Below are 24,133 nucleotides of genomic sequence, written 5' to 3'. Positions count from 1 at the left end.
AAAAAATTTTGTAGAAAATATTCGGAAAAACTAATAAGAATTTTACACATTGTTGAAAGATTAAGATTAAAAAATGAAAATCAATTATGAGCAATTCTCTGCGAGTCATTCATTTTTATTTGTTAATCCGGCTGAAACTTTTAACAAAACGATTCAAAATCCGTAACGTAGGAAAACTAATAATTTTAAATAAGAACAATGTATTTGATTTTTTGTAACAAGAAATAGCAATAAATCTGTAAAATTCAAATGTTTCAAAATTGGTAATGCTAGGAAAAATCAGATCATGTATTTCTAATGTAAAGGTTGTCAATCTGCAAAACCACATTGAAGAAGAATAATTTGATTTTTGTAGTATTTTTTGGGAAATTATGCTCAAATACGACCCTTAAAAATCTAAAGTGAAATTTTAAATCCAAAATAAAAGAAGCATTGGTGAAATGCATCAATTTGATTTTTAAGTGGCAATAAACCATTCAAATTTTAATAAAATGAGGTTGATGTTCAAAATTTGAAAAAAAAAAATGTTTTTTTGTTCGTGATTTAACTATCCCAAGTCCAATTGGATATTCAAAAACTTCGAGGTTGGACTGTATTGAGAAAATGAATGTGGTAATAAAACAGGAAATCAACCACTAACATTTAACTAGCAGAACTGATGTTGTTAATTACATACATGTACAAAAAAAATTCATATTACAGGAAATTCACTATATTTACTAAAATGGTGATTTTCAATCACTCCACTGAGTAAGAGACTATTTAAGTTCACTATTTTGCCATTCGCAAACCAAACTGTCAAACTTTGTGAACGTTTTTATCTAAGCACCGAGTTGATTTACGGGTGCCACGATATCCCGAGATGGGATGGACCAAATTGGCAGACATTTGGGGTGAAGACTCCCAAGACATATCCCGTGTGCATGACGAAGCCCGATTTTGAAATTTTGCTTTAAAAAATACAAAATAAAAACTGACGTCAAGTTTTTTTGCAAATTCTACACAGGATCGGTTTGACGAGTCTTCACCAAAATTTTGAGCCGATTTAGTGAAGGCAGTGTTGAGATATCGTGGCATCCGTTTTTTGAAACTGTAAACTTAAAATAGCTATATCTCGGCAGTGATCCATCCAAATGTCTTCATATTTATTATGTTAATAGATGAAAATGTATTTTTTAATACTCTGCAAAAAGATTTGAAAAAATGTGTTCTCATACCAAACATTAAACATTTTTACGATTTACATGTATGTAACCCCATAAGGAAACAAAAAAAAGAAAACAAATAATTTAAATAATTTGCGCATAACATTGCTTGTGGAAAATTTTCTAAGTCAGGATGGCACATTTTGGTATTATTTTGGTATTTAAGTGTTTTATCAAATTCCTCTGATTAGTGCGCTGACCAAGGGGACGCGCTGTCTTGTTTTTGCATGCTCATTTTCATTTCTTTTGTGTCGCTGTTTGTGTGCTTGGGTGCATGTTATTATGTATAGGTGATGGGATTTTATTAAATGATCATTATATTGCATTATTATATTTAATTGATTATATAACCACACTATATTTTACACTTAACACATTATACAAAACACATATGAAACTGTAAACAGGAGCGTTTGGTACGGTATGTCCACGCATCCTTCCTCCCCTGTAGGTTCTGTGAAATGTGATCCGTTCTCAGAATCCTCTCTGCAGTAAACACAACGTAGTAGGGCTGGCCGCTTTAATTTTGCAATGCATTTTCGGGTGTTCTCGGATGTACTGCAATTATTAATAATGACAAGAAAAGTGCTTGGGGTGTAATCTAATCACAAGACTTTCCAGCATGCTTTCATCGGACTGGCTGCATTTGTGTTAGATTAGATTAGATTAGATTAATTTGCGCATAACATTGCTTAAGATATGTCTACCATTAAGTAAAAATCCTGATTTTAGAAAAAAATAGCAAATTCTACCGACAACGACAGAGGCAGTTTCATAACACAAAATATTATTTAGTGAGAGTATCTTTGCACGATCTTACAAGAAACCTTCTCATGAATTAAAAAAAAGTAAAGTTTTGGGTCACAAGAAACACTATAAATGATTTTTTCAGATAAATATTTATTTTAAGAAATTAGAATCAACAAGTAAGTATAATAAGAATAATAATTATAAATTTCGAATCAGGTTTTTTTAATCAAAGTTAATATCAAACATGTTATTTTTTAAAATAGACCAAAATAAACCCCCTCACCCCCTCTCCGTTCAAAACGGTCCGAAAAATCAGAGGGCAAAACAATATTTTTTTCAAAAAACTTCCGAATTTTAATGGAAATAGAGGTAGTATCAACTGAACACAAAAGCATTTTCTTGTGTATAAAACCAATATTTAGCATGCCTGCAATCGATCAAAAATATTTTGATTTTTTTGTGAAATTTCGTAGCACAGTAATGCAAAAAGTTTTAATTTCAGTTGAAAAAAAAAGTTCGTCAATACTTAGATATCTTGAAAACTAATAATAACAATACATATTGCCAGATGTAAAATGAATTTTAAAACTCTTTTTTCATTATAATGTTAATAATATGGCTTGTTATTTCATTTTTTGTCTTTCTTACAAAAAAAAAAAAAAGGTTCAAGGTTTGCTTTTGGAAAAACGCTTTTCTCAGAATTGAGCATGAGCATGAGCATGAGCATGGTTGACTGCCAATGAGCTGCTACTCCGTTATTGACAGATCAGCTGAAGTTAAACAATGAATCAAAAATGATCAGTGGGAGCCAACCATCTCTACTTGATTAGTCAATACCGGCGCCCTCCACAGAAGCCTGCAGTTCAACGAAAGGGAGGAATGTTAGTCTGACAGTTGAAGTTGCAGACTCATCAAGCACATAGTTTTTCGCTATATACTTGTTGATACCGCTTGAGACCGTTGAATCCACAGCACCTCCTTCAAGTATCATGTGATTAATATTTTTTGTGGGTTAGTAGGACAAGGTATTAGCTTTTCGATGCCTCTCGAGCTACGATGCTATGGGAAGGACTTTCATAATAGACCCGTCAGCGAACCTTCCGAGCAACGATGCTATGGGAAGGTCTTTCTGGTTAACACACAAAATCACTCACACACAGTTATTTACTCCACTATTATCTCGACGTTCCAAAATGTCAGCGCGTCTTTCAATCATTATATAGAAATGGCTTTTTCACCGTAAAAAAAACCTTATTCAAAAAATGTAAACATACCCGACGTCGTGCCTTCCGATCAACGTTGATATAGAAAGGGCTTTGAAAATCACAAAGCAGTTAATTAAGATTATACAAGCACATAAAACACAAATTACTTAACGAAAATGACGCTCAAGACGCAAAGAATTCAGTAAGGCAAGCGTGTGGCCTCGTCGCAGCATACAATTCACGACAAAAATGCGAAACAAAAGGCACACAAAAAAACTTTTCACTCCGAATATTTTTACGACAACGCGCTTCCTTTGCCAATCATGCACTCTTATTTGATTACCACAATCACTCACTCCTAACGAATAGCGACACAAAAGCACACAAAAAATTAACCTGAATAATCACAACATCGCGTCCCCACTTCCAGCGCACCACTCAAAAAACGCTTTTCTCAGAATTCTTAAAAAAATCGTGCACGGCGAGGAATCGTCCCAGAAAAAAATCCTATTACTAAATTGAAGGTTTAGATGCGCTCTTTCGATTGAATTTTGGCCCGAAACCCGGAACTCAAAGTCTGATTTTTGAGAGCTCTTTTTCTGAAATACTTGAGCGATGTCTGAATCCGCTCTTAAAAATTTGTGTCTTCCATCATTGGAAACCCGCTCGTAAAACCCACAATTTTTATAATTCAGATTTGTAGCCGTGGGGTCGGAGACGCACATTTTATTTTTCGATTCACAATTTTTGACCAGTAAATGTGGTCAAAGCCATTTTTAGAGGTATTTTTTGGACTATTTTACAGAAAACACTATCAAATTAAAAGAATTCAGTTTCAAACAAAAAGCCATTCGAAAACATGCGCTGCGCCATAAACTGCTTGGGCCCAAAATTTGAAGCTTTTCCAAAATTTATTTCCAGAGATATAGCCATATTAGTGTTTTGCGTCTTATTTTTACCATATTTTTTCCTATAACATTGTTGGTTTTACACAGAATCATATACTAAACATCAAATTCAAAGTCCCTGCTCGTTCTCGCTCGAAAGATCGACAAGTCGTCAAGTCGAAGCATAAACGCCAGCACATTTACGCTTGCGCGTTTTACGCTGCGCGTGAAAGTGTTCTTTCTGACTTCTCATAATAGATCGACACAGTGCAATATCGATACATTTTTTTTACGTTAATCATAGACTAACATTAAAGACTGAGTACCTTTATTATTTTGTAATAACGTCAATCCAATATGTTTTTCTTAATTAAATATAATTATCTTTCGACCCATAATGTACCTCTGAAATTATTAAAAATTGCATTCGAGGTTTAGCCTAAAAAGATTCGAAGCTTTAGGTCAAATTCTCACTGGGTGGTATCATTATGTTTCTGAAAAATTAATTGCACCAATATATTTGTCGGAGTTTCATCATTTTGTAAGAAAGGCTCTATTTCACCTCTGGTGATATTAAATCGAGTTTTTGGCCTAAGCATTGGAAAGAAGAACTATGAAAATGTTAGAAATGTTGATTGGTTGAAGTTTGGGTTGTTTTGTAAGACAATGTTTTTAAAAATTAGATTTTTTTTTTCAGGGGCAACTTTGGCTGTGCTTGTTATTAATATTTCTTGTATTTGAAAATTAGAATGCAGACTGTGTCATTGCATTTCAATGAAAATGGTAGCATTCTGTAGCAGAAAACATGAATAACTATGCAACAAATGAATAGGGACAGTAAAAATATGATAACAAAAATATAAAGCAAATGATTATGATAGCCCTAGCGTGCACAGGTATGTCAAAATGGGGCAACTGGCCCCACCATCCTCAGAAATGTGTTCCAAATTTGATTCATAAACGAGGAAATGACCGAAACGCGTAACGTAATAAGATAATTGCAAATAAAAATAATGAAAATCAAACAAAACAAATCATAAAAAGTTCAAGATGGTATGTCAGAGACATAACCGAAAGACATAGGACAAAACAATTTGAATGTGTTTTTGGATTGCTAGTGAAATCTGAAATAAGATTATTTTATTTTGTTTCATAGATTTTTCGGCAAAATTATCATAAATGTTCTCCCAAGGTGAACCTTCTATGAGGGCACCGGCAACTCCAGGTTGTGGCCACTACGGTCGAAATGTCAATTTTCATGTTCAGTATCAAAAACCATGAATTTTGATATCCATATTGCCACAACTCGTATGGTTCTGTTAAAGACCCTCCGGGCCCCGGGGAAACCTGCTTTGAGATCACCGGTCACTCAAGGTTGTGGCCACTACTGTCGGAATGTCAATTTTCATGTACAGTATCAAAAACCATGAATTTTGATACCAATATGCCACAACTCGTATGGTTCTGTAAAAAGTCCTCCGGGCCCCGGGGGAACCTGCTTTAAGGGCACCGGCCACTCCAGGTTGTGGCCACTACTGTCGAAATGGCCATTATTATGTTCAGTATCAAAAACCATGAATTTTGATACCCATATTGCCACAACTCGTATGTTTCTGTAAATGTCCCCCCAGGCCCCGGGGAACCTTCTTTGAGGGCACCGGCCACTCCAGGTTGTGGCCACTACTGTCGAAATGGCCATTATTATGTTCAGTATCAAAAACCATGAATTTTGATACCCATATTGCCACAACTCGTATGTTTCTGTAAATGTCCCCCCAGGCCCCGGGGGAACCTTCTTTGAGGGCACCGGCCACTCCAGGTTGTGGCCACTACTGTCGAAATGGCCATTATTATGTTCAGTATCAAAAACCATGAATTTTGATACCCATATTGCCACAACTCGTATGTTTCTGTAAATGTCCCCCCAGGCCCCGGGGGAACCTTCTTTGAGGGCACCGGCCACTCCAGGTTGTGGCCACTACTGTCGGAATGTCAATTTTCATGTACAGTATCAAAAACCATGAATTTTGATACCCATATTGCCACAACTCGTATGTTTCTGTAAATGTCCCCCCAGGCCCCGGGGGAACCTTCTTTGAGGGCACCGGCCACTCCAGGTTGTGGCCACTACTGTCGAAATGGCCATTATTGTGTTCAGTATAAAAAACCATGAATTTTGATACCCATATTGCCACAACTCGTATGTTTCTGTAAATGTCCCCCCAGGCCCCGGGGGAACCTTCTTTGAGGGCACCGGCCACTCCAGGTTGTGGCCACTACTGTCGAAATGGCCATTATTATGTTCAGTATAAAAACCATGAATTTTGATACCCATATTGCCACAACTCGTATGTTTCTGTAAATGTCCCCCCAGGCCCCGAGGGAACCTTCTTTGAGGGCACCGGCCACTCCAGGTTGTGGCCACTACTGTCGAAATGGCCATTATTATGTTCAGTATCAAAAACCATGAATTTTGATACCCATATTGCCACAACTCGTATGTTTCTGTAAATGTCCCCCAGGCCCCGGGGAACCTTCTTTGAGGGCACCGGCCACTCCAGGTTGTGGCCACTACTGTCGAAATGGCCATTATTATGTTCAGTATCAAAACCATGAATTTTGATACCCATATTGCCACAACTCGTATGTTTCTGTAAATGTCCCCCAGGCCCCGGGGAACCTTCTTTGAGGGCACCGGCCACTCCAGGTTGTGGCCACTACTGTCGAAATGGCCATTATTATGTTCAGTATAAAAACCATGAATTTTGATACCCATATTGCCACAACTCGTATGTTTCTGTAAATGTCCCCCAGGCCCCGGGAACCTTCTTTGAGGGCACCGGCCACTCCAGGTTGTGGCCACTACTGTCGAAATGGCCATTATTATGTTCAGTATAAAAACCATGAATTTTGATACCCATATTGCCACAACTCGTATGTTTCTGTAAATGTCCCCCCAGGCCCCGAGGGAACCTTCTTTGAGGGCACCGGCCACTCCAGGTTGTGGCCACTACTGTCGAAATGGCCATTATTATGTTCAGTATCAAAACCATGAATTTTGATACCCATATTGCCACAACTCGTATGTTTCTGTAAATGTCCCCCAGGCCCCGGGGAACCTTCTTTGAGGGCACCGGCCACTCCAGGTTGTGGCCACTACTGTCGAAATGGCCATTATTATGTTCAGTATCAAAACCATGAATTTTGATACCCATATTGCCACAACTCGTATGTTTCTGTAAATGTCCCCCAGGCCCCGGGGAACCTTCTTTGAGGGCACCGGCCACTCCAGGTTGTGGCCACTACTGTCGAAATGGCCATTATTATGTTCAGTATCAAAACCATGAATTTTGATACCCATATTGCCACAACTCGTATGTTTCTGTAAATGTCCCCCAGGCCCCGGGGAACCTTCTTTGAGGGCACCGGCCACTCCAGGTTGTGGCCACTACTGTCGAAATGGCCATTATTATGTTCAGTATAAAAACCATGAATTTTGATACCCATATTGCCACAACTCGTATGTTTCTGTAAATGTCCCCCAGGCCCCGGGGAACCTTCTTTGAGGGCACCGGCCACTCCAGGTTGTGGCCACTACTGTCGAAATGGCCATTATTATGTTCAGTATCAAAAACCATGAATTTTGATACCCATATTGCCACAACTCGTATGTTTCTGTAAATGTCCCCCCAGGCCCCGGGGGAACCTTCTTTGAGGGCACCGGCCACTCCAGATTGTGGCCACTACTGTCGAAATGGCCATTATTATGTTCAGTATCAAAAACCATGAATTTTGATACCCATATTGCCACAACTCGTATGTTTCTGTAAATGTCCCCCAGGCCCCGGGAACCTTCTTTGAGGGCACCGGCCACTCCAGGTTGTGGCCACTACTGTCGGAATGTCAATTTTCATGTACAGTATCAAAAACCATTAATTTTGATACCCATATTGCCACAACTCGTATGTTTCTGTAAATGTCCCCCCAGGCCCCGGGGGAACCTTCTTTGAGGGCACCGGCCACTCCAGGTTGTGGCCACTACTGTCGAAATGGCCATTATTGTGTTCAGTATAAAAAACATGAATTTTGATACCCATATTGCCACAACTCGTATGGCTCTGTAAATGTCCCCCAGGCCCCGGGAACCTTCTTTGAGGGCACCGGCCACTCCAGGTTGTGGCCACTACTGTCGAAATGGCCATTATTATGTTCAGTATCAAAACCATGAATTTTGATACCCATATTGCCACAACTCGTATGTTTCTGTAAATGTCCCCCAGGCCCCGGGGAACCTTCTTTGAGGGCACCGGCCACTCCAGGTTGTGGCCACTACTGTCGAAATGGCCATTATTATGTTCAGTATAAAAACCATGAATTTTGATACCCATATTGCCACAACTCGTATGTTTCTGTAAATGTCCCCCAGGCCCCGGGGAACCTTCTTTGAGGGCACCGGCCACTCCAGGTTGTGGCCACTACTGTCAAAATGGCCATTATTATGTTCAGTATCAAAACCATGAATTTTGATACCCATATTGCCACAACTCGTATGTTTCTGTAAATGTCCCCCAGGCCCCGGGAACCTTCTTTGAGGGCACCGGCCACTCCAGGTTGTGGCCACTACTGTCGAAATGGCCATTATTATGTTCAGTATAAAAAACCATGAATTTTGATACCCATATTGCCACAACTCGTATGTTTCTGTAAATGTTCCCCCAGGCCCCGAGGGAACCTTCTTTGAGGGCACCGGCCACTCCAGGTTGTGGCCACTACTGTCGAAATGGCCATTATTATGTTCAGTATCAAAAACCATGAATTTTGATACCCATATTGCCACAACTCGTATGTTTCTGTAAATGTTCCCCCAGGCCCCGAGGGAACCTTCTTTGAGGGCACCGGCCACTCCAGGTTGTGGCCACTACTGTCGGAATGTCAATTTTCATGTACAGTATCAAAAACCATGAATTTTGATACCCATATTGCCACAACTCGTATGTTTCTGTAAATGTCCCCCCAGGCCCCGGGGGAACCTTCTTTGAGGGCACCGGCCACTCCAGGTTGTGGCCACTACTGTCGAAATGGCCATTATTATGTTCAGTATAAAAAACCATGAATTTTGATACCCATATTGCCACAACTCGTATGTTTCTGTAAATGTTCCCCCAGGCCCCGAGGGAACCTTCTTTGAGGGCACCGGCCACTCCAGGTTTTGGCCACTACTGTCAAAATGGCCATTATTATGTTCAGTATAAAAAACCATGAATTTTGATACCCATATTGCCACAACTCGTATGTTTCTGTAAATGTCCCCCCAGGCCCCGGGGGAACCTTCTTTGAGGGCATCGGCCACTCCTGGTTTTGGCCACCACTGTCGAAATGGCCATTTTTCATGAGAACCGCCGCATCATAGCGACTTCCACGCCGTCCGCTTCGCTCGAATTTCCTCCTTCTGCTGCCGGTGGTTCTTCCTTCTGGTTGCTGGTCCTCTTCTTCTATTGGCCGCTGCTGCTGCTGCTCCGCGCCGGCCCGACGTGCACAGTTCGAGTGCTCGTTCCAAAGTGACTCGCTTTTGCGAAATTTTTTGCTTAAATAGCGGCACAGCCGGAGAACGGCACAAAAGGGGCGCGGTCTCGAATGCATACGCTCGCTCTGATTGGTCATCTGTCCGATTTGTACTGAAAAATTACTCATTTTGATTGCATGTTTTAAGTGCTTTAACTATGTTTAGTCAGACTATCTATGTAGTTAAACAATAGCTGAAGTCTTCCTCTTTCGATTGGTGGTCCAACCATCTGAATTGATTCACAGGGAAAAAAGATATAAGCGTTCAAAATGTCCCCTTTTTTAACGCTTAAAAGTGACGCTTTGGATCGAATTTCTGAACTGGCCCCCCAATATAGTAAGTAAAGACATAGTCCTATGTCAAAAATGAGAAGTACAGATTTTCGCAGAAAAAAAGTTCCTCAACCCGTTAACCCGAAAATGGAGTGTACCATATCAATATTTGAAATTTTCACAGTAAAGAATATTTAAAATAAACTGTGACTGTTGAATTTAACTATGACATTATTACAATGTTTCAATGGATACAAAATATTCAGACTTGGTTTATCGGAGTATCATGATCGTATGTTACAAAAGATTTCATGATACACAATTTCAAAAAGTGTATTATTTAAACTTCGGTACGTCACTGCTATAACGTGTTCACTGCATTCTTGCACGCCCCCACTTCAGGAAGTGAGAGAAACCTCTACCCTCGCCAACTGGCTCTAGAGAGACTCCTGTCGACCGTCAGTCAACCAGTAGAGTTGATTCCCCCTGCTCCCCCCCCCACAACTCTCCTTTACACTGTGTCACTGTGAATGCAGCGTTTTTGTGTTGCAACTCCTTCCTGCTTCCTTTCTGGGGTATGTTTGCAACACTGCATTCAGTGTTGAGATCTTTCGGTGCTCTCCTTCTCAGAAGAGCAGCCATTTTTTTTCGTTTGTTTCACCCGAGCACAACAATAAATGGAGTGCAAATGGTCGACGACTCATTCGTGTCACCACCGCGTACCACCCCCGAAAAAGAACCATTTTCTTTAGAATTTCCATGCTGCTATGACGTCACGTCCCTTTCCTGCTGCAGCCCCTGACTGTATGCAGCACGAAAGGACCGAACTACAATGCTGGCTGGCCCTCACCACTGGTTTGGCGATTGTGTTGAAAATTATAATTCATGCAACCCTGCGGAAAATACTTTTGGAAACCTTCAAATCTCAAAAAGGGTGTTTGGACTTGGTGAAAATTAGCAAAAACTGCTGTTTTTTTTTTTTTCACTAACATTTCAATTTGAAATCCAACCCATTTTAAAAAGTAATCTCAATTTTGAATGGGCTTAAAATTTGAGCAAACGCATAGAAATTTTTTAGGTTATTTGATTATATTTTTTATCGGATACTTTAAAAAATAAAATAAATTGATATCAACAATGGTCTCAAACCGGTCTCAATCTGCTCCGAATAAAGATTCAACAAAAAACATAAATTGCTCGAAGAATGTTTGGTTTGAATTCTATTATGACTACATTTTGCCCATGTTCAAAGTCTATCTCTTTCAGCTTTTTGTCTGTTTGATCTCACGTCCTTGGACTTTTTATCCTCAAAATTTCAATCTAGAGGAAATGTAAAAACATAATAATAATTTGTTTAAAAAGTAGCCAAATTTTATCCTCAAATATTTATAGTTTTACCATCTGTGATACATTCTTTTCTAAAGATAGTTATTATTGCATTATTTTTAATGCTGGATGCATATCATGAGACTTCAAATATTTTTAAATTTCATCGTTGTTTTTTTGTGATTTTTATGCGATGTTTTATGATTATTTACAAGAAAAAAATAACTTACCCTCGAACGTCCTCGTGGTTGTGGATACTGTTAGCCGTGGAAAAATGGGCGAAACAAGATGCATCAATTAGTGACGTTTTAATGAAACGGATTGTTTGAGTTTTGGTTATTCTTTACAAACAAATGAAAAATGGAAACTGTATATATTTGGGTGGGAGATACGTGCCACACACACACACACTTACACACTTACAGACAATTATGGTACAGTAACAGTGGAATCGGGTGCAGGAAATAAAGTAACGAAAGCAATTTGAGAAGCTTAAAATGACAAAAAGCAAGATTGTTAAAGAAAGCAATGAAATACATCAAGACAAACACATTTTTTTATAGCATTGAGTTTGAAGTAAACAAATCTTTATATTACAAGCTCTTTTCGATTCTTCAAGTAAATTTCTACAAATTGAAATTTAAAATAGGAGGCAGATATTACAAAAGAAAACATTTAAAATAGAATTTAAATTAGCTTAGATCAAATAACTTCAAACAAAATTTCTCTGTAAAACCTTACAATATTTCTTTAAAGTTCTTTCGCAACTTTAAATTCGTACTTAAAACAATCTCACAGAGCAGACGTCTTCCCTCAACCTCATTGGCTCACTTGCTCTTTACGGTTTTATGACACTTGCTCAAATTGCAGGAAAAGCCTTTTCGTCCCACTTTCCCCCCCACATTTCATGCCCTGCCACCAACACACACGCCCATCACTTTTATTCGGAATGAATTGCACCCAAATTGACACTCGTCCTGGGCGGCCTGGCGCGCTCGTAAAGCTTGCCTTTATCTTCGCTCTTCCAAAAAGTTTCCGAAAAGACGTGTGAATATGACCCACAGACACCAGGAAGTGGCCCCGCACAGAAATGCACCATTTTGACGTTTTATGGCACTCTTCCTCAAACCATAACAGCTATTACCTTTCGACGGCGACATTCCTGCTTCCCCCACCAGTCGCCAACTTTCACGTGCCCCGTGTAATGACTGATAATTGATAATTTCCCCCACCCCTCTGCGCGGCTGCGAGGTTGGTGACGTGGAAAACCACCCTCCCCTAAAAATAAGGTTTTCCACAAGTTTTCTCTCCCCCTTGGCAAAGAAAATGCCACCAACGACGGAAAAACTTCTCCGCGGTGTGTGGTGGCGCCTTTTATGGTGAAAATTATTGATAAAAAAAAGTTTACGACGCATCTTTTCACACCGGAGACATAAAAATAAATTTTGCTCTCTTGCTCGGCATAGTAACTGTCACAACAACAGCTTGCCTCTGAAGGCGCACTCTCTCTATGGGAGGTTATGACAGTGTTGATAGTACTTGGAAGTCTACTCACAAGCTTCCAAATTTTTGAAGTCTTCTTTTATTAAAATTATTAGGGTTTTCATGTAGGTACTGTATGTTATGAAATTAATTCTGAAATCCAAAATCGTCATCTTTCATAAATTGTAAGCTTTAGCTTTTTAGTTTGATAATTATAATATATTATTATTTTTTTCATTAGACTGTATAGTTTACCACCAAGACCTGTGCTGCCCATAATTGAAAATTCGGCTATTATGCCAAATCAAGTATTCCGAGAAAAACGCGTTTTAGTGTTGGTCCCAAAATCTCCGTCAAGGCAATTTCCCATAAGAGTGGCATATTAGCCGTTTGGTTTTTCGCATCGGCAGCCAAGTCTAAACACAATTTTAGTGAAATTCAAGTTCCAGGAGATGCGTTGGAACATCCTCTACCGCCGGGTGCTAATATCTCGTTTTTGCCAAAAGTGGATATTAGCCGTTTTTTTAATGGTGGGCAGTGTGGGTGGTCGTGCGAATGGTTTTGTACGTCTTGTTTCGTGTATAATTTGATTGCAAATTTCAACGGGTCAATTCTGAGGAAATGTTAAATTTATTGCGTTTATTAAAAAATAAAACATCTGAAAATTATTCAATTTCTTTCGCTTCCAAAACAAAATTCTCAAAACCTTTGAATTGATAATAAATTTTCCAAATTTATACATCTCAGTTTCCTGAGCATTGATCAAAAAGATCATTATTTCAAAATAATTACAATTTAACTTTGAAAACCATGTTAACTATTCATATTATTTATTATTAATTTTTCAAAACAAATTAAAATAAATTCAATTGAATTTAAAATGTTGCTTTCAAGAAGGTAAACAATCAATTGTAAATAAAATTCAGGCCAGATCATTAAGTTATTTCTCGCTTTATTTTTCAAATGATCCTTTCAACATAGGAAACCCATGGCGTATACGATCTTCTGGAAAAAGTACTCTAGTATTATTGGATCGGATTAATTTGTATTATTATTAGTTAATTTTGAATTACCCATTTAAAATAATGAAAAAATACTTTGAAAATAGACAAAAATTGAAAAATTATCAAAAAATAAATAACTTCCCCATTAAAATTAAATAATTTTTGATTTGATTTGATGTGATAACCGACAGGGCCACAAGGATGACCTATGCAGTATTTTTGTACACAAAAATTGATTTTCATGTTAATTGCGTGATCGTATTTCTCTTTACTTGACAATTATTTAGCCGATATTTAAAATTAGAATATTTTGGAATCTCTGCTAAAATTCTAGTAGGGGAAAAGCATCCAACTCTAGCGTGCCTCTAATGTTGCCATATCAGCACTTTGACTTTTAATTACAGATCATAAAAAACGTTTTTAACTGAAACCGAGTAATTAATAGCTCATTAGGAAGTGAGCAAGCATGTTTCTATCCACAGTTTTACAAAACAAGTTGTGAAAATCAGCAAATTGGACGGAGTGAGGAGCGAGTGCTTAACCTGCAAAACATTATTTTTCTTTGTTCCTTAAGAGCGAGTCCACGAGCAAAGCATACCCATCTCGCATCGACCTCACCAATCTGCCTGAAATTTTCAGGGGTTGTTTGTACATATAAAACCAGCATCTGGCCAAAATATGAGCACTCTAGGTCAACGGAAAGTGGGGCAAGTCGGGACACAAAGTTTGAAGGTTCAAAAACGTCAAAAATCGTTAAAAAGCTGTTACTTGGGTAAAATTCAATTTTATTTCAAAATTCAAAATGCATCTGAAAGGGCTTGAAAAATGAAACAAAATGCTGGGTAGAGCATCCCGATTGGTTGAATCTAAAGGGAGTTATTGGCATTTTAGTGAGAAGATTGAACAATTTTCAAACTCAAATAAAAAAGTGTTCCATCCAGATATCAACTCGGTTCAACCTGCAGCTTGTAGGGGACATCTGGGACTACCATCTGAGACTGAGAACGCTTTCGGTAAGGCATTTTAACATATTAAATAGACACTTTTACCTTCAGTGAAATTTTTGATTGTAAATTTTTGCTCGGGAGACCCCTTAGATCCCATTTCTGATGATAATTTTATCATATTCGTGTTTCTGAGACAATTTCACACTAGAAACATGCATAAAAATGTTTATTTTCATCCATTTTAACCCTTTGAAAAATGAAAGGTCAAAAAAATGAGATGCTGCTTTAAATGTGAATCGAAGATTTTTTTTATTTTTTTTTAAAGGGTTAAAATGGATCAAAATAAAAAATTTTGCAATTCCGTCGTGAAACTACTTACTTTTCCTGTCACTCTTGAACGACGAAATAGCCTACTTTTCTGTACCAAAAATAACAGAATCGAATAGCAACACTTTTCAAAATAAATGCTGAAAAGTAATACTTTTCAGCAATCAAATAGGTGCTGAAAAGTTGAACTTTTCAGCACTTGTTTCGAAAAGTAACACTTTTCATAATTTTTTTTATTTTAACGATTTATTGACAAAAACATGAAAATTTGACATAAAATTTCACTCAATGTGTGTTGTTTGGAATTGCAAAAAATGTTGTATGGAACTCGTTGCAAAACTTGATTTTTTCAGCACTCTTCGTATTTATCCAACTCGGTGAACCTCGTTGGATGAATGTACGACTCGTGCTGAAAAAATCCTCTTTTTGCAACTTGTTGCATAAACTGCCATTTTATGCATGTTTCTATTATGAAATTTTCTCAGGAACACGAATATGATAAAATTATCATCAGAAAATGGGATCTAAGGGGCCCCCCGAGCAAAAATTTACAGCCAAAAAATTCACTAAAAGTAAAAGTATCTATTTGATGTGTTAAACTGCCTTACCCAAAGCGTTCTTAGTCTCAGATGGTAGTTAAAGATGTCCCCTACAAGCTGCAGGTCGAACCGAGTTGATATCTGGATGGAATATTTTTTTATTTGAGTTTGAAAACTGTGCTATTTTCTCACTAAAATGCCAATAACTCCCTTTAGATTCAACCAATTGGGATGCTCTACCCTGCATTTTGTTGCATTTTTCAAGCCCTTTCAGAATTTGAAATTAAATTGAATTTTGCCCAAGTAAAAGCCTCTTTACGAATTTTGACGTTTTTGAACCTTCAAACTATTTTGGCCGGATGCTAGTTTTATATGTACAAACAACTCCTGAAAATTTCAGGCAGATTGGTGAGGTCCAAACGACGTCCCATTCAAATGGGTATGCCCTGTTCGTGGACTCGCTCTTAAACTACTCTAAAGTGATTTAGAATTTTTAAATCCAAGATGGCGGCTAAAATGGCGGTTCGGGATACTGATAAATTGCATTTGATCGTTTCTAAGGCAATCAACCATTCAAATTTAACTAAACCGGGGTCGCAGAGCTCAAATGTGATGTTAAAAATAAGAAAATAAAAAAATACCGTCAGTGGGGGTGACATTGGGTCTGGGGGGTGAGATTGGGTCAAAGTGATTTTTTACGGATTTTACCATTTCTCAGATTCTTTTCAATGAAACTGAATTCTGTTCTGTGTAGGGGACATCTTAAGATGACTTCGCTGAAAAAAATTCGTTCCTTGAACATATCCTGTTATTTTGGCAGATGTCTAAAGTTGGGGTACGTTTTTGGCCAAAAATGACCTCTCGAAAAATCATTTTCTAATATTTTTGTTAGAATTGCTCGAAAACTACCCAAGTGTTTGAAAATCTCACTTCAAACATTGTAGCGTGTCAATACGATTCCCTCGAACAAGAAACGCTGTTGGATGACTTGTTTTTACCATATCTTTGTATTTCAGCATCATTTTAGTTTCATTTGACCCAATGTCACCCCCTCTAAGGGGTGAGATTGGGTCAATTTTCAAACAATTGGCATTTAAGGCAGTGTTCATCAAAATCGACCATATTTTGGGAAAATGTTAGTAAACTATCTAAGAACAAATCTACGTTAAAAGATTTTCGATGTTATTTAAATTGTTTTTGTTATTAAGAAATTACGAGAGGTGTTTCGTTTTTTGACCCATAGTCACCTCCACTGACGGTACGAAATAAAATCCAATTTAGAAAAAAATCGATTATTTTCTCATTAAGGATTGATGACATTTTTAAACCTTCTTAAGAGTATAATACAATAATTCAAGGCTAAGTAAAAATTCCACAAGAAAGGAAAAAATATCTTTTTTGGATTTTAAAAGCGCTAAGGCACTTGAAAACTTGTGAAGTTTCCAAATTCGTAGGACTTGGTTCAATTAGATAAAGTTGCAAAGCCTTGAAAATAAAAAACCGATAATCTTTAAAGACTCTAAGGTTTTCAAATTCTTGATCATGAACATATTTGGATAATTCCATGTCAAGTAAGTACACTTTTGGACTCAACCTTCATCGATTTAGACCACTTAGTTAACTTAGTTAAGGGAACTTAGTTATCAGAAATCCTAAGTTAGGTGCCGATTGGACCGTCCTCTTTTTTGACGGTTTTCCAAAAAAACTTTTTTTTTCATTTGCTCGTAACTTTGCAACTATTAGAGCATAAGACTTGTTCTGATTGCATGTTCGATAAAAATAAATTGTAACACTAAATTGCCCCACAATTTTTTTAAGGATTTGAATTTTGAATCGACATACTTTTCCAACCAGTGTTGTTGATCCGAGCCGGGATTTGAACCCCGATCTACCGCTTACGTGGCGGAAGCGTTACCACTGGGCTACGTGGCTCGGTGTTCTCAAAGTGTTATGATTTTTTCAACGATCCTGATTTTGAATCGGAAAACGGAATGCATTTTCCGATTCTTTGGACAAAAGGAGAAGGGAAAATAAGTTTGTAAATATCAAATAAAATCTCAAAATTTATTGGCATTTTCAGTTGAACATTTAACTGATTTGCGTATTTTTATTCGTGCATCGAATTCAGTTTAAAATGCAATATGAATCGATGATATTATAAACAAAACTAATTTTAACAAATTATAGGCGAATTTCTTTCTTTTAATCAAATTAACTAAAATTTGTTTGTTTGTTGTTAAACTGATTAAACCCAATGGGTAATTCTCCGCCAACTCACACAGCAGTTGCCCCGACCCCTCTTCGATTTGCGTTAAACTTTGTCCTAAGGGGTAACTTTTGTCCCTGATCACGAATCCGAGGTCCGTTTTTTGATATCTCGTGACGGAGGGGCGGTACGACCCCTTCCATTTTTGAACATGCGAATAAAGAGGTGTTTTTCAATAATTTGCAGCCTGAAACGGTGATGAGATAGAAATATGGTGTCAAAGGGACTTTTATGTAAAATTAGACGCCCGATTTGATGGCGTACTCAGAATTCCGAAAGAACGTATTTTTCATCGAAAAAAACACTAAAAAAGTTTTAAAAATTCTCCCATTTTCCGTTACTTGACTGTAAAAAAAATTGGAACATGTCATTTCATGGGAAATTTAATGTACTTTTCGAATCTACATTGACCCAGAAAGGTCATTTTTTCATTTAGAACAAAAATTTTCATTTTAAAATTTCGTGTTTTTTCTAACTTTGCAGGGTAATTTTTTAGAGTGTAAGAATGTTCTACAAAGATGTAGAACAGGCAATTACAAAAATTTTGATATATAGTCATAAGGGGTTTGCTAATCAAATGCTAAATGTTTGATGTTGCGAAATAAAGCCGATGAAAGTGGACCAACTAAATGGCAATGATAACAGGAACAACTCCATTTAAGTCACCCACAAATAAAAATAACAATGCAACTAAATCTACTGAAAGTCCAGGATTTTACTTGACAAACCAAGTCCTATTTCTAGTTCTAGTTCCAGTCACGCCACCTTTTGCACAAAATCACTTGGCCCCACCGATTTCCTTCCCAACTTTCCCTTCCGGAAGTTGATCTAACATAAATTATCAACCGTTTTACGCAAAGATGATTTAGGAGTTGGAGCGATATTCGCCACCCATATGCAAGTCGTTTGGCGGAAAGGTGTACCGACGAAGACGGAGCATGACTTTTGCAGAAGAGTCTCCAGCTCCGACTTTGGTTGGGGGGATGGGTCGAAAATAGGTCATAAATTATTGATATTCCTTCGTCGAGTTTTGGTGCATTGAAGATGCGAAGCTTGCGAACTTCTTGAAACTTGTTGTTGTTGCTGTTTGTTTTCCTCGCGGGGGAGTATTTTCTTTTGTTTGAACAAACAACTTTGCCACGCAGTTGCAAGAAGTCGAAGTCGTAGTGCGATGGATTACTATTCCAAGCTGGAAATCTTCTTCTTGGGAGCTTTCGAGGGTGTTAAATTGTTTTACACCATTAATGGCAGTTTTTCGACGTTGTCGTGGAAGAAGAAGTTTTCGGGTCCAACCTTATGATGTATGACGGTGGCAAAACTTGCTGCTTTATGGGACGGAATGGACGAAGGAGTCAATCAGTTGACCTGAAAATATGGCGACGAGTTGGGCAGGGTAGAGTGCTAAAATTGAGCACGTCTGGCTGGCGATTTATGACCATGCCGGGACGGCTAAGATTCGACTGGAGATAGAAGTGGCATTACATAAATTTCCAACTGTAACAATGTGTTTTGGTTTGGAAAATTGATAGCTTTTTACGAGGGTATCCCGTTGTTTAATGGGAAGTAATTATGAGACTGGAAGTCTCTCAAACTATTAGTCAACGTTAGTGTTGGAAGTTTTGAAAGGCTTCATTAAAACATTGTTTAACTTTTAATATATCTGTTGAAGTTAAATGTTGTCAAAAGTCTAATTACTCAAAACTCGTCTCAAAACTCTCCAAAGAAGTCAAAATTGACAAAATTTCTGCAATCCTGGAACGATTCAAGATAAGACTTTCAAAATGTTTATTGTTGTTATTATTTATTGAGGGGGGAGGGGGTCTGAGATTTCAAAAATGTGTTCAGGTGGTTTAAAAATGGTTCCTCAACTGACTAACTGAATCTGTAAACCTTGTTAAATGGAATTTATGAAAGTCTCCAAACTCTCTACACACTCCAAAGTGTTAAATGTTGTAAATACTTCACCAATTTTTCATTTTTTTTTTTCAAAAACATTTTATGTTCTTAGGTGAAGTTTGCACATTTAAATTACTTTTCCCAAATTTGAAAATTCAACCGATCCAAAATTGTCAAGTCCACACAGCCTCCCAGCACTCGCTCAAAAGTCTCCAATTTTCATCACTTAAATAAATGACGAGACATGACAAACAACCACAAAAGAGGCCCGGAAAAGCTTCATTTTTCCGACCCCCACGTCGTCTTCGCTGTCAGCACTCCCACCCGGAACCTGTGCTCCATATGCTTTAATATAAATATTTCCCGTTGAGCCGTGGTGCCAATAACGAAAATGCATCATGCCAATCACTTTTCCCCAAAATAACACAAAAAAACACGCACCTGCTGCTACTCACGCAGCTTTTTTCTGTGTATTTTTTTTTATTTTGCTCACCACATACTCCGACCACGAGGATATTAAAATTAATTCATAGAGTGTGGGATTCTTTCCGTGTTTTTTTTTTTTTTAATTTTGGCAGAACGCCACTTTTAGATTAAAACTCACGCATGTTTTAATGCATTTTAAATGGATATATTAAAAAAACATGTCTTTCAAGATTTTGTGTAGTTAAAAATAGGGTCAAAACAAGTCATCCAACAGTGTTTTGTGTTCGAGGGAATCTTATTGACATGCTACAATGTTTAAAGTAGAGATTTTCAAACTTCAACAGCTTCACTTCAGACAGCTGCCAAAATAACAGGATTTGTTCTAGATATGAGATATTTTCAGGGAAGTCATCTTATGACACAACTCTTTTTACAAAATTTAGTTTCATTGAAAATTATTTTTTTTATCCGGACCATGGTGTAGGGGTAAGCGTGGTTGCCCCTCACCCAGTCGGCTTGGGTTCGATCCCAGACGGTCGCGGTGGCATTTTTCGAGACGAGATTTGTCTGATCACCTTCCGTCGGACTAGAAGTAAATGTTGGCCCCGGTCTAACCTACACAGCAAAAAATCTTGCACATCACCTTCGTCAAAAAAGACACTTAATATTACACACTTCATGTACAATTTTTGTAAACACAAAAAAAAAAACTTGCAACCGACGGGATTCAAACCCAGCACCATCAGTAAAGACTGGCGCCTTAGCCCGCTCAGCCATCAGACTGATGAAGAGTGGAAAGGATAAAGGTATATATGAGCGTGACATTTCGGTCAAGTTCCCATACTGATGAGCTACATATTTCATGGTGTAATATTACACGTAATTTAATAAAATAAAGCAAAATTTATTTTACACCCAGGCCTTCTACACGCAGCTGGATTACTATTTTTTAAGATGTATAGAGGTTAGGTCGTTAGCGCTCAGTCCAGGTGTAGGAGTCGTCTCCCTAGGTGGAGTCGCTGGTAGGCAGTTGGACTCACAATCCAAAGGTCGTCAGTTCGAGTCCCGGGGTGGATGGAAGCATAGGTGTAAAAAGAGGTTTGTAATTGCCTCATCAATCAAGCTTTCGGACACCTAGTTTCAAGGCAATGCTGTAGAGCGAACAATTAATTTACTTTTTGCAATTCCGTCGTGAAACTAATTACTTTTCTTGTCATTCTTGAACGATGAAATAGCCTACTTTTCTGTACCAAAATTAACAGAATCGAATAGCAACACTTTTCAAAATAAATGCTGAAAAGTTAAACTATTCAGCACTTGTTTCGAAAAGTAACACTTTTCATATTTTTTTGATTTAAACGATTTACTGACAAAATACATGAAAATTTGACATGAAATTTCACTCAGTGTGTGTTTTTTGGAATTGCAAAAAATGTTTTTTGCAATTCCGTCGTGAAACTACTTACTTTTCCTGTCATTCTTGAACGACGAAATAGCCTACTTTTCTGTACCAAAAATAACAGAATCGAATAGCAACACTTTTCAAAATAAATGCTGAAAAGTTCTACTTTTCAGCACTCAAATGGCTGCTGAAAAGTTGAACTTTTCAGCACCTGTTTCGAAAAGTAACACTTTTCAACATTTTTTTGATTTAAACGATTTATTGACAAAATACATGAAAATTTGACATAAAATTTCACTCAGTGTGTGATTTTTGGAATTGCAAAAAATGTTGTATGGAACTCGTTGCAAAACTTGATTTTTTCAGCACTCTTCGTATTTATCCAACTCGGTAAACCTCGTTGGATAAATGTACGACTCGTGCTGAAAAAATCCTCTCTTTGCAACTTGTTGCATAAACTACTAGTATGGGACTCGTTGCAAAACATGTTTTTTTCAGCACTCTTCGTATTTATCCAACTCGGTGAACCTCGTTGGATAAATGTACGACTCGTGCTGAAAAAATCCACTTTTTGCAACTTGTTGCGTAAACTAGTTATTAAACATAATAATGATTTTAGTTTCTATAGCATCGCTACCAATGAGATGAAAGAAATATTTATTTCCAAAACAACACAATCTCAACCCTTTTTCAAAGCATTTCTAATAGTTTCTAATTTTGGCTGACCAACTCATTGACACGGAAAAAGGGTTTGACCATACGGCAACAAATTACTCTTCCCACACTCCCACACACAAACCAACACTGACAGATTGATTAGTTTTAATGACATGAGAAAGCTCAGCGGCAAAATTGCATGAAATCCGCTCCAAATGAAACCAGCTAAATTTTCAACACAGCAAAAAAGGTAATTTGCACCGACTGCTATGTTTGCGACTGTGTGTGTCTGCGTGCAAACAGAAAGCCAAACAAATTATGCGTTGTGGTTTAACGTGTTTTTGTGTGCAAATACTGTCAAACCACACCGTTGGATGCACCGTAGCGAACCTAACCTCCTATCCGGTTGAAAAAAGAGCGAAAACAATGGTTTATTATAAACTGTTGAAACTTAATGAGAAAAAAGTTCGAGTGTGGTGTTCATCAGGTGAAAGCATATTTTAAAAATTTGTATAATTTTATTAATGCTTTAATCGCATTTCTGCCCAGTTGACATAATCCGAAGCGGATTTGCCCAACTGACCCTTTTCCACAATGTTTATAGCTAATACCCCTCATAACTCGCTGCCAGCGCGAGGACGAGCGTCATCACGTGTGGTTGCGCTACTCAAATTTATGGTTCACGTGAACTTTTGATCTCACCTCCACTAATGAGCTAGTTTCAATCACAATGCGGTTCAGCTGGTTTGTTTTGGTACCGCCCAACACGCTTATATTTTTTCTGTATTTTCCATGATATTGGATAATTTAGGCCCAGCGTGCATCGAATTCCAATTAGAAATTCAGTGGCGTGTGAAAACCATTTTACACACAGAATGCGTGCGTGATTCAAATAACCCCCCCGTTTGCCGCAGCAGCAAGTGATTACTTTTGTGTCAAACAATTATGAAATTACACCAAACGGGTCCCATTATTGGGTCCGTGATCAAAGTGTGGTCGGCCTATTGTTTATTGCTTTTCCGGGAAAACTGACCTTTGTGGTTTTGTGCTCGTAATTGTAAATTTGACCAACGGAGATTGCGTTCACTTTGCATCATTTCAAAATAATCTTCTATGATTGCAAAAGCGCAATTCCAGCCCAAAACCGGAATTTTCCAGGTACTTCTGTACTTGACCCTCTCCGATTTCAATGAATATTTGTAGACATGTTATATTAGGCTTATATAAGCCATTTTTGTGTATACGAAATTGTTCCTAGTAGAATTTTGCCTGCTGAATCCGAATCCGGGTCCAAAATTGCTCCAAATGGTCCCAATTTTGAGATACACCCGTTTAAAATGTTAGCGTAGGCCAAAATTAGCTACTTTGTCGACTATTTTATAAAAGAACTATTGCATAAACAATAAAACCAATACATTTCTCATAAAGTTCACGTTTTCCCCTTTCTGAAACACCCCAAGTTTTAAAAAATTGATTGTTTCTATGCATATTTATAGCCATTTTGATATTATGTTATCAGTTGGTTCTCATTCAAGTTTTTCCAACTTGCATGCAAGTCAAATTCTGCTGGGAAATCAATGATAAAAATCATAAATGCTTTGCAGAACATTAAATAAGTTTGTCTTGTCAGCCTAATTAATCATCATTAGATTTTTTCGAAAAGGTCAGGTTTTTGAGTTAAAAATAGAATTTTTGATGATTTTTGAAAAATAATGTCAATGTTTATGTTCGCCAATCTAATTATTGAGTTTAAATTTAATTTGTCTACTGAATCCATTCCCATCATCAAACTTATCCTAATGGACTTTGATTTTGAAAGACCTATCTATGCATGTTTTTACACGTACACGAACACAAAGTTAAGATGTATAGGTAAAAGCCACTAAAACCTAATGGTGCGCTGGTGTGCGTCTTCGCGAAACGTCAAAATGATCTATTGTGCTTAACTAAACGCTTGCGCTTCAACTGCCGAAAGGATT

General features: G+C 37.7%; 1 protein-coding gene across 1 annotated transcript in view; it reads right to left on the bottom strand.

Annotated features, from left to right (window-relative positions):
• LOC6047403 (disintegrin and metalloproteinase domain-containing protein 12) overlaps window positions 1-24,133 on the bottom strand; it is a 287,603-nt gene that overhangs the window by 227,794 nt on the left and 35,676 nt on the right. Inside the window, exon 3 of the mRNA XM_038265453.1 lies at window positions 11,439-11,465. Coding sequence (XP_038121381.1) covers window positions 11,439-11,465 — 27 coding nt within the window. The remainder of the gene's footprint in view (window positions 1-11,438; window positions 11,466-24,133) is intronic.

Source organism: Culex quinquefasciatus, chromosome 1, assembly GCF_015732765.1.
Source record: "Culex quinquefasciatus strain JHB chromosome 1, VPISU_Cqui_1.0_pri_paternal, whole genome shotgun sequence".
Lineage (NCBI taxonomy): Eukaryota > Metazoa > Arthropoda > Insecta > Diptera > Culicidae > Culex > Culex quinquefasciatus.
This window is presented reverse-complemented; position numbering and strand designations above follow the sequence as displayed.